Raw genomic sequence first — 11,812 nt, 5'->3', positions numbered from 1 at the left:
GCTGAACATTATCTCATTATTATTTGGATGCTAAATTACTTGTGTTCTCATTGGGCATGTCAACAGCATGCACATTGTATTGGCAGTGAAGTCTTGATGAGGAACTGATTAGGATATGTATATAGCATATAAAAATATCTATTGGGATGCTGAGACATTTATACTCTCATCCAATTTGCTGGTATGTTTCATGCTCTATGAGTTTTCTCTTTTCATCCTATGTGGAACGTCAGAGGTGTAATTGGATTTATAAATGCCCCCAAGAGCCCTGAGCAGAGATGTGAATTGTTGTGTGATGGAAATGCCATATTTGCTAACATTTTTCACCTCACACAGTGGGACAACCCAGGCAGGTAGGATCTCAGAAGCTGATAGGGTTTATGATTACGGTCTGTGCTCAGGCAGACTGACAAAGCCTTTCTCTGGAGTCACTTGAGTGAAACTGAGTTTCCCTGCCAATGTTACAGACACGAAGCTCATTAAGAAACACACCACACTGCCTACTTTTAAACATCTTCTGCACGCTTCCCCTTCTCATCTCTTTCCCACTTGCCTCTAACATACCTATGTGCGCACACGCACGTACACACAGAAGCTTAATTTTGTTTCATCATTCTTGTTTTCCTTTTCTACACCGTCTTTCTTTTTCTTTCACCATCTGCAGCTACTGTGTGGGGGTTGCGTGACTGTAAACTTACTGCTGGGACACCCTGCTTCCCTTTGCTTTGTTTCATACTTTTTGATCTTTATTATTCAAAATTGGCTCTCCTACTGCCGCTCTTGTACTTTATCTCCCAGTTGCTCCTGCCTCTCGCACAACGGAGTTTGGGGGTCAGAAGAATATCTGACTCAAGTGAGCCTGGACTGTATCTTTTAAAAACAGAGAGGGGTGACATGACTAATCTGGTATAACAACTCAATAACAATGAACAACTGTCAAAATAGTGAATATGTCTCCATGGCTTTTATTTCCAAGCATGTGTTTGAGCAAAGGGTTGGTAAAAGCCTTTTCACATCTGTTACCCATTCATCCATTCAACCATGTTTCTTTTGCATCTTTCAGATATTCTTTTAGTATTTTTTTAACATACCTACAATGTGCAATCATTGACATCAGTATTTTTAATGGAAAATGTTACAATGTATTGCAAAAGCCAACTTTAATGTAAACAATATAATTAACTTTGGTTGAGATGTATCTTTATTGGTGTTTATTGTTGTGTACCTTGTTGACACTCTCTCAGTGTAAGCTACAAGGCTAAATAATAGATGCAAATGGAGATAAACATTTGGCAGCTGAAGGACAAATGCTTAATCTAATTTCCAAGTCTTGCTCCAACTTTACCCGGTATTACTGTAAATGTCAGAGTACCATTTAACACAAGCTACATAACTATTAATTTATACTGCGCATAAATGTCTTGTATGAGCTCCTAAATGTCAAACTCAAGTGTCTCATAATCATTTAGCTCATAAGCTGCTTATTGGACTTTTCAATTCAGCTATTCACATACTGTTTCACAGTACACAATGCAAGAGTAAGAAATGTGTTTTGAAAGAAGATCATATTATTAATAAAGTTAACTAAAACTAAAGACTTCAAGTTACACCAGAAAAATGAGCCATCATTTTATCCATCTTCTAATCTGGGTCTGGGTTGTAAAGCCACTAATCTAAGCAGAGACACCAAGAACCAAGCCAGCTGAGAGACGAAATCTCTCCTGCACGTCCTGGATCTGTTTCAGGTCCTCCTCGCAGTGGGGAATCCCCAGAACATCTCACCTAGAAGATTAGAAGGCATCCTTGTCAGATACCTGAACCGCCTTAATTTGCTCCTTTCAGTGTGGAGGAATAGCAGCTCCACTATGAGCCAATTGAAAACTCTAAGCCAGCCACTCTGTAGAGGAAGCTCATTTTCACCATTTGTGTCCCTGATCACATTCTTTTGGTCACTACTCAGAGTTTGTGACCACAGGTGAGGGCAAGAGAGTAAATCAACCAGTAAACTGCCAGCTTCACTTTAACCTCCTCTCTTTATCTGGGGTAGTAACTCATTCCCAATCTGAAGTGGGCACTAAACCCTTTTGTAACTGAGGACCATGGTGTCAAACTTTGAGGTGCGAATTTCCTCCCGGCCCCTTCACACTTGGCTGAAAGCTGCCCCAGTGTGTATTGGAGATTGTTCTTTAATGAAGCCACAAACCACATCATTCTTTAAAAGCAGAGACGAGATCATAAGAGCCAATGAACCAGATACCATGTGCCCATCACTGTCACGGTTCTGGGTCATTTTGACCCAGCATTTTCAGTTTCTTGTATTTTGGTATTTTTCTGTATTATCGTTTATTTTCTGATTCTTTAGTTTTCCCATTTTGAATATTATAATCCTAAGTTTCAGTGTTATTCTGGTTAAGAGTTTGTTCTTAGGTTAGTTCAGTGTCTAGTCTGTGCCTGCATGTTTCCTATTTTACTTTGAAGGTCCATGTCTCATGTTAGTGTGTCCAGTGTTACGCTCCCCTGTGTTGTCATTATGTTTCATTCGACTCAGCTGTGTCCTCATGTGTCGCCAGTTCTCCTGATCACCTCATGTGTGTATTTAAGTCCTCAGTCTTCCTGTGTTCATAGTTCCTCAGTATTGTCACTGTTGGCTCAGTGTTATCTTAGTTTTCCCAGTGTAGGTTTTCAGTTAGCTCTCACCCATGTTTGCATTCATTTGAGTTGTATTCATGTTTTCAGCCACAATAAAGGCTCGCTTTTGGTTTGCAACTCAAGTTCCGCCTCCTCACTTCTGTCTGCTCCTGGGTCCATCTCACTCACTCCACTCCAGAATCTGAGGTTCGACTAACAGATATACTCTATTCTCCAGTAAACAGCAAAGATATTTCCAGTGAGGCTGAGGAGCATGATTCACTTTTTCTGGAAACTACTTAAAGAAATTACAAGCATGCCTGCCGAGGAGAGTTCAGGATGTGTTGAAGAATAAAATCGCATAACAAATACTGCTTGTTAGAATTTACAAATTCAATTTTTACTTTAAATATAGCATTTCCATGTTTGTATGTGTTTAAATAAATTGCTGCACCCTATTTCCCATTTTTTAGCAAAATATAAAGAAATGCAGAGTGGCTTGAGACTTTTGAAAATGCACTATGTATAAAAAATGTGAATCCACATGAGAAGGTACTGATGACTATGTTTTTTTTTTTCTCACAAAGTTCTTGTATTGTTTGAACGAGTCTAAAGTTTTACATATTACATCTGACAAAACTTCAATAATATAATAAAAAAAGATAATATCTTAAGAACCAGCGTTACATATGTCTTCACCTTTGTCCTGTCATACACTGAGACAATTTTGAACATTTATAATGTTCTTATTCAGAATTTATGTCTCTTGAACCTCCATAAGAGTTCATATGATGGAGAATGGCAGGCTTGGATTTTCGAGAGGGGCTTGCTTTTCATAATAAAGAACAGAAAAACTCAAAAAACTTAAATGTCAGCAGCTTTACATATAAAAAGTAATATTTTTTGGATTCCAATATGATTCTTCTGCTCCTACTTTTTGTATTCTTTGTTTTGATTGTTTATGCTTTACAATGACTTCATTTTGGAAAATATTTGCAATGATCCCCAAAACATAGCTGGGTCTTCTAAGAAAATATGTTTCATTAGTGTAGTTTAATTATGACTGGATGATAGGTGTGGGCAGTTCAGTCCAAATATCAGTAGTATCAGTATCAACGCTGGTATTGATATTGGATTGATACTAGCATGATAAGATTGATGCTTCGGTTTGTTTGCCTCCTCTACGTTTAGTCATTCATTACACAGGAGATATGTCTGTGCAAATAAATCTCCTCTCACGCAAGCACGCTTTGCTCCACCCCCTGCTCCCTTCACTACTGTTTAGATGTCCTGCAGTCATGTAACTCAGCAGCACTGAGCAGCAACATGTTGGCTATACAGTGACTGAGAAAGTGGAGCATCATGTAGAGGCACTTTACAACTGTAAATGAAAATCCTGAAAACAGTGGTGCGTGTTGGAAGAAAATTCTTTACTGTGGCAACAACCCCGACTTATATAAATAAATGAAAGACCAAAACGAGAGCGTTGTCCTGGAACAAGCAGCAAAAGAAATGAAGAGAAGAGGAAGGAAATCCTTCAGACAGACCCAGACACCCAGCCCAGAGACAGAGGTCACTGTCACAGTCCTTTCAGAGAGGCAAAGAATATCCAGGTAGCTCAGACAGTGGTGAAAGTCATGTTTCAGTCAGGAGTGTTAAAGTGTCACTGGTCTTCATAATTGTTACTTTAGCAGACTGATTGCCTATAGACTATATTAAGGTATTCAAATAAAATATTCAGTCTACGAAACTGTGCTAAATAAATTATTTTATTCATATTTTATTAGTTAACACAAATATGAAAAATGCCTGAATCTAATGAACATTTGTTTTTATCAAGTCTGTTTTATTCATGTAACACACTTCAACAACAGAGCTTGACCCAAAGTGCTTTAAAGACAGGCACATTTACATTCCAGGTCTAAAAAAAAAAGTTTCAAAATACATGAAAAGCTGAGAGGTGTTTTTTCTGTGTTAGTTAATTATTGCACTGTGAAAAGTAAAAATCACAGTTATTAAATGGTCCTGAAAATGTATTCAGAATGTGACACAGAATATGATTCTTCCCTACATGACCTGCCTTTAGAAGTTAAAAGTTTCAGTGTTGGTATTGGTATCAGAAATACTGGTTCTGTATTTACTTATCAGATTGATACCGATATTTACAGTATTAAACACCACTAACATGGTAAACTAATTTTGGGGTGGGGTGTGCTATAGTAAACCAGTGATATCTCCCCTATATAAGCTGCCTTTATTAGTTAAAAGTATTGGTATTGGTATCGTCAATCCTGTCTCTGTATTTACTTGGTATCAGATCATACCAAAATTTACAGTATGGCACATTGCTACTGGATAACTGCCTTTATAAATATAGCATATGTAACATCAGGTATGATATACAATTTCTTCTAAATTCCACATGTTTAACATTAGAAAATGAAATATAGGAATCTCCGATTTCTTAGACGTCCTTTGAAAAAAAAAAAGCACCTGAAACACCTAGACCCAAACAGACGGTAGCAATGCGTTGCAAAATAAAGGAAAAGTTTCTCTCCTGACTACTGCTTGACAACCTTATTAATCCTCGTAGCAGCCTATTTCGTGAAAACAACTGCAGCATCAGCAAGAGTATGCGAATCTGCGGAGATAAAAGATATGTTCTAAACAGAACAGAGCACACAGAGAGGAGAGTATTTCTGTTACTCACATCAGCACAGGTACAGAACCCGACAGTAACTTTTCACTGAACCAAACACATTCACACAGACATCAGAGGCCTACAAAGAGAGGCACAACAGAGTAGTCGATTAATAATTTACAGATACACTGTCACATACCCGAGAAATGAAAGCCCTGGTTATGCGCCCTATTTATGAAGTGTACTTTCATTTTAAAAGAGGGGCCTGCCTCTGTCCGTGGTGCTAAAAAGCGTCTGTGCCCATCCTCCATAGGAAATGAAGCCGTTGAACGCTTCAGACACACATAACACTGCTCAGTTGTGGCTTATGTAATTTAATTGTATTAACTACGGGGACACGAGTTCGAATTCCACAACAAATGCGCGCGACTGACAGGAAATTTGTGTTTGTAATGTACACCCAAAACAGCGCTTTGACATGCCTCCCAAATCCTGCCTGCGCTCTACTGTGAACACAGAAAAAAATCCCCTGATGAAAATCAATGACACGGTTAGTGAGAGAGAGAGAGAGAGAGAGAGAGAGAGAGAGAGAGGAGGCGGTGTCTGCTGACAGAGGAGGCGGAGAAAGCGCCCGGTCCTCTAGTCCTCGCTGCTCGCTTTTACCGTCAATCCCACAAGCAGTCGGGTTCTACCGGAGTGTGCCCGGGGCTGTGGACTTATTTTACCCCGGGAATCAGAAGTGGACACCAACGAACTATTCCAGGTGGGCAGTTCACTGCGTCTCGTCGCTGGTGTGAATTTGAAAAGAAATCTAAATTTGAAGTGTTATAGGGAGAAAGCAGCTGAAAGCCAAGACAAAGGTCCGTGGGGGCAGCAATTGTGTTGACGCCGATAATTGCTTTTTTTTTTTTTCCTTTCTTTTTTTTTAATTAGCGGATGGGAAGCTCGCGAGCTAATGTTATGCTGTGCCCCATCTGCCGCGGTAACAACTCTCCAGTGTTTATAATCCGATTAGATGGAGCCTCAGCAGTTTGATGAAATGATCACTCTGCGCCCCGTGCAGTCTTTCAGTGTGGGTCCGTTTGTTGCTTCATTGTGACATTCTGACCCATGATGCGTCACAGCGTGAGAGTTGTGTGTTCTCTAAAGTGCTCCATCTCACTTCATCTACACTTTGCAGCATCCTCCGCTCCCCATGTGTTTTCTCACTCTTTTCTTACCCCCCTCTCTCCTCTCTCTCTCTTCTCTTCTCTTCTGTGTTTCCTTTCAGAAGATGTTCTTCTTTCTGCTACCTGTCGTGGCTCTCTTGCTGAGCAGAGAAACGGTGGTCTCCGCTAACAATAATGAGAAATGGCTGGGAACCGTGGCTCAGTATAAGGACAGATCCTGGAACAGATTCAGAGATGTGAGTTGCTCTGAGAAACACAACATCTAGCCAAAAGCGGCGTTTTAATTAGCTTCAATGCGAATCTTTTCATGTGTTTGTGTTTATCTGTTTGGATTTGTGTGTGTGTGAGAGAGAGCACACTGCACCCTTGATACACCCTGTGAGTACTTGAGCACTTGCCAGCAGGCATAATCCACCTTGTAGAAACTCAGCAGGTTCAAACCCCGGCTGAAAGCCAATCAGACTTATCGACAGACATTGCACTTCTGTACATGATGGGGAAGAAATCTTGCCAGCTTTTGCTTTGATTGATTGAACGATATTGCCACTGAACTGCCTTTTTTTTCTTCTGGTAATGCTGTCACGAAGTCATAGGGTGTCATTCTGTTATATAGGGCTTTCATTAACAATAATTAATCTCAGTTTCCGTTGGGATCAGAAGACATGGGTGTGTGCTATGTGATTTTAACATACAGAACACCTTTGCAGTTAATGTTTATTTTTTTTGTCCATAAGCCTTTTCTGTTTACCTAAAACAATATTAATGTTTGATGCAAACTTTATATAGCAGCTATTATATGTAGAGGTATGTGTGTTCTTAAGCTGTGCACATAAACGATGAATCAAAGGGGCATGTTTCCTCAAGGGTAAGGTGAAAATCCTGGATGGTATTCTCATTTCATGGAAGACAAAGCCATAAAAATGTGCAGTCTTTGGTTCGAATCACATCTTCAACACAGACCTGAAAATAAATGTTTGCAGTGTTATCTGACAGCATGAATTTACCAGCTTTAAAGCTGCTAAAACAGATATTAAAGTGTATACAATGCACCTCAACTATAACCCGCTGTGTTCCTACTGTATTGGGACTCTGTCTTGATCTTCTATCAACTCTGCATGATCAAACAGTTCTAAAGCATCCTATTATGGGAAAGTGCTTGGCCTCCATCTCTATGTGTGTAACACAGCTGTCTGCTGGGGGAGCCCTAAATGGGTTAAGATACCTCTCAAGCAATCTTTAATAATTTAAGTGAGAATAAATCTGAATACCCAGACGTCTTGATGCATGACACGTGTTCTTCAAATAATTAGGAAAAGCCTGTGCTCCTCTTTAAGTATTTTGAGATGCAAACTTTTCCACCAATGTTTTAGGTTTGGCCTAATGTGAACTAACACACATCACCAGACTAATAGTGACAGCAGTGTTGCCATACTCTTAACATCATGATGCGCTTTTCTGCATTCCCCAGAGATTTCAGCAGACAGAGGGGTAACTTTGGCCTTATTAGAGCTGGCCTTCCCCACATAGTACTGTTACTGTGATGTGAGAGGTGGTCATTGCAGTATACACTCAGTTTGAGCTCTACTACCTGCAGTGTGTGTGTGTGTGTGTGTGTCCACTTTATTCCCCTCTCTGGTCTCCTGTGCAATTGAAAGTCATTAACAGGAAACTGTCAGTGGAGAGCTGAGGACAGGAGACGAGAAGGAGGAAAGGAGGGGAAATGAGGAGCAAATATATAGGGGGGAAAGGCTGTGACATTTACTGTATGGTTAATATTTCAAACAACGCTACTAACCAAATGCGGGAGCTGCTGTAGTGTTTACGTGTGTCTTTGTGTCCCTGTGTGTGAGTGTACTGTCACACCTATCATGTTGGGAAACCTGCTGGTTGCGATTTGTCCAACTGTGTCTTCTTTCCTTCACAATTTATTCCTAGTGATTTCTCTCCTCCTGTGTCTGGCACCAAACTCTTTAATATCACAGACAGTAAGAAGACTGCTCTGTATGAATCAGTTTCAAACTATAAAACAACTGTCTAAATTTGATGACTGCGGAAATTCTGATCTTCAGGGACAGTACTAGGGTTGGGCAATAAATCCAATTTTATTTTCAGCTATATGTTTGAACTTCAATAGGTCCTAGCAACTATGAAAACAAAATAATAGAGATAAAATGACATTGTGCCACAATCCATTTTGCTATGATGCTCTCGTTTTGTCTTGTGTTAAAAATGAGCACATCCCTCTTTTTACAGCAGTGGCTTTTACAGCTCCTTTACAGCATAACATTCCCAGTCAGGCTCAAATGTTTTATCTAGCTTTCATTTTTCTAGTTATTTTATACTGTTAGCAGCCACTTTATTAGGTACATGTGTTTAGCTAATATTTCAAATATCTAATCACCCAATCATATGGCAGCAACTCAGTTCATTTAGGGATGTAAGCATTGTCAAGATAACTTTTTGAAGCTCAAACCAAGCATCAAAATGGGGAAGAAAAGTGATTTAAGAGGCTTTGAATGTGACATGGTTGTTGAAGCCAGATGGGTTGGTCTGAGTATTTCAAAAACTGCTTATCTGCTGGGATTTTCCCACGCAAACATCTTTAGGGTTCACAAAGAAAGGTCCAAAAAAGAGAAAATACTGAGTGAGAGGTAGTTCTCTGAGCAAAAATCCCTTGTTGATGTTAGAGGCCAGAAGAGCATGGCCAGATGCTTTTAGGCTTATGGGAAGGCGAGAGTAACTCAAATAACCACTCATTATAACCAAGGCATGTGCAGAAGGTTATGCAGAGTAGTCTGTAGCATTACTGAGCTACAGCAGGAGTCAGCTAAGAACTGGAAACCCAGGCTGCAATTCTTATGGCCGTACAACCTGGAGTGTGCCTGATCTCATCTGATCTCGGAAGTTTAATAGGGTCAGTCCTAGTTAGTGCTTGAATGGGAGACTGCCTGGGAATACCAGGTGTTCTAAGCTTGTGGTGGCTGTAGCTCAGGAGGCAGAGCAGTTCAAAGACTAATCAGAAGGTTAGTAGTTCAACTGAGTGTTGTTGCTGACCATGGCCACCCCTTTATGACCACAGTGCACCACCATCTTCTGATGGCTGCTCAAAGCTCAAATCATCTTAAACTTTACCCAAAATGGCCTCGACAGTCACCAGAACTTTGGGATGTGGTGGAGTGGGAGATTGAAATCATGGGTGTGCATCTGACAAATCTGCATCAACTGTGTAATGCCAGAAAGTCAATATGGACCAGAATCTCCGATGAATGCTTCCAGCATCTTGTTGAATCAATTCAAAGACATTTTTTCAAAGTTTGAAAAATTCACATTTTCCCAAATCAATGAGTAATCGTGTTGCACAATCTTAATTTCATCAGAGTAATTGTGATTGTGATTAATTTTACCATAACTACTTGGTCCAAGACAGCAATCAAGTGATCTAAGGAGGCTTAAAACTGTGAAAAAATGTTTGGCATAATCATCAGTCTTAAATGATAGTCTTAAATTAAACTATGTGTAATGTCTGTAATTATTTTATTTAAGTCTTTAGTAAGCAAAAGGACCCCAGCCATAGCACTGCAGTCCCACAGTGTGACTGTTGCTATGAATCATGTTTACAACCCAGGTAATTAAAACACAGATTGACATGATTCCAGTTCACTTTGTTTTTTTCCCCTCCTTTTCTTCCCAACCATGACTCCATGGTTTCTCCATTTTCTCCTCATGATTTTTTTTAATTTTGGGGTGGGGTGAAGGCAGTATGTCAAAAACATAGCACTGTCATCTGACATTCCTCAGAGCTGATATAGTGTGGAAGGAAGATAACATGCAGATTGTAACATGAAAAAAAAACTGTGCCTTTCCTTGTAGTGAGTAATATAAAAAATATTGTACATTATTGAAAAACACAATTATTAAAAACAACAGATGATTATTCTCTACAGGATGGCACTTGGAAATTGAACATATCACAGTGAAAACAGATGGTAAGCGAAGTATAGAAAGAATAATTACTTTATTGTGAACAGTAGAACCCAACAGTACTGGATTTTGGGGATTTGATGCTCATACTGAAAATATATTGCTATAACGACCAATATTCTTCTACTTGTTCGTCTGATGTATACTTTGGTACATTTGCTGCAGTCATTAATGACAGTATTGGAGTCGCTCTGCAGGGAAAACTATGATGATGGTGATGTTTATAATTTAACCTAAGAACCTTTTTCTGAGTTCTGTAAAACATCTCTAAGAGACAGCATAGCTGCCAATACCAATATATCTCTAATAGGCTGATATCAGCTAACAGATGTATTAGCTGCACTCTGAAAATATATCTCAAGGTTTAATAGCCTTGCTGGAAAAAGTTTAGTCTATAACAATGAGTATCAGCTATGAATTATCCCGATCCTCATAATTTCCAACTGAATTTTACCACCACTTATTAATCTTGTGAACAATTTCTGTTTATAGCAGCACGTCAGTCTCTCTGTCTCTCTATCAGTTCTTTCCTCTTTCATCAATTCTTATTGAGTGATGAAGTCAACATTTTTCTTCCAAGCTTCTCCATTTCTGTCATTTTCTCCCTCTGTCTGCAGAGCAGCGAATGACCCTGTGCTTCCTCAACCATAGCCCTTCCTATCTCCCCCTTTCTCTTCCCCTGGCCTTGCCCATGACTCCTCCTCTCTGCTGTTCTCCTCTGCCTGCCATGTTTCACTCTGCATCCCTGTTGATGAGCCACTTGCTCCCTTCTGCATAATGCATGAGTGTCCATTTCTTGGCAGAGCTGGTGCAATAGTTAAATAGTCAATGTCCAGGTGGCTTATCTTGAAAAAATAAGGAACACGGGATTTGAGTTATTCAATTTCATACTCACATTACTAATAACTGAGGTGTAACGTGTAGGGAGATAAGTGTGCTGCAGATTAATCTAGTCCTTCTTTTGTCAAACGACATGCGGTCGAAAAAAAATTGTGTTTCTTACCAGCACAGTTTGACATTTTAATAGCATTTTTCTCAATCAATAGCAGCTCCAGTGTCTTTGTTCCTTAGTTGCATTCATGATGCAAACGTTAATTTATGCTGTTTATGCAGACAACAGAACATGTTTGTGGAATAAATGGCATTCAATGTTCAGAATGAAGTCTGTAGAAAGACTTGCTGCCAGAGCTAGTTCAAATACTCACAATATTGTGATTAGCTGTCTTGTGAAAAATTGCTTTAATTTGTTTGTTGGGTTGTTTTTTTTCTGCTGCAGTACTTTTATTTCCGTATGTATGCTTTGAAGATGTGGTTCATCTTGCTAGAGGATACCGAAATGTTCTCAACCAATTAAATTGTTTATTAATCCTTAAATTTGCTAAAGCTCCTTTGT

At 39.4% G+C, this 11,812-nt stretch overlaps 1 protein-coding gene across 3 annotated transcripts in view; it reads left to right on the top strand.

The window, feature by feature from the left end:
• The first annotated feature begins 5,892 nt into the window (after nt 1–5,892).
• spock1 (SPARC (osteonectin), cwcv and kazal like domains proteoglycan 1) overlaps nt 5,893–11,812 on the top strand; it is a 106,158-nt gene continuing 100,238 nt past the window's right edge. For 2 of the 3 annotated variants that reach the window (XM_039618021.1, XM_031744631.2), the window contains exons 1-2: nt 5,893–6,032; nt 6,543–6,674. In XM_039618021.1, the coding sequence (XP_039473955.1) occupies nt 6,543–6,674 (132 nt within the window). In that variant the 5' untranslated portion in view covers nt 5,893–6,032. Of the gene's footprint in view, nt 6,033–6,539; nt 6,675–11,812 lie in introns of all 3 variants that reach the window. The other variant, XM_031744632.2, reaches the window with a different exon arrangement.

The sequence above is a fragment of the Oreochromis aureus genome, linkage group 2, assembly GCF_013358895.1.
Source record: "Oreochromis aureus strain Israel breed Guangdong linkage group 2, ZZ_aureus, whole genome shotgun sequence".
In the NCBI taxonomy this organism is placed as follows: domain Eukaryota; kingdom Metazoa; phylum Chordata; class Actinopteri; order Cichliformes; family Cichlidae; genus Oreochromis; species Oreochromis aureus.
This window is presented reverse-complemented; position numbering and strand designations above follow the sequence as displayed.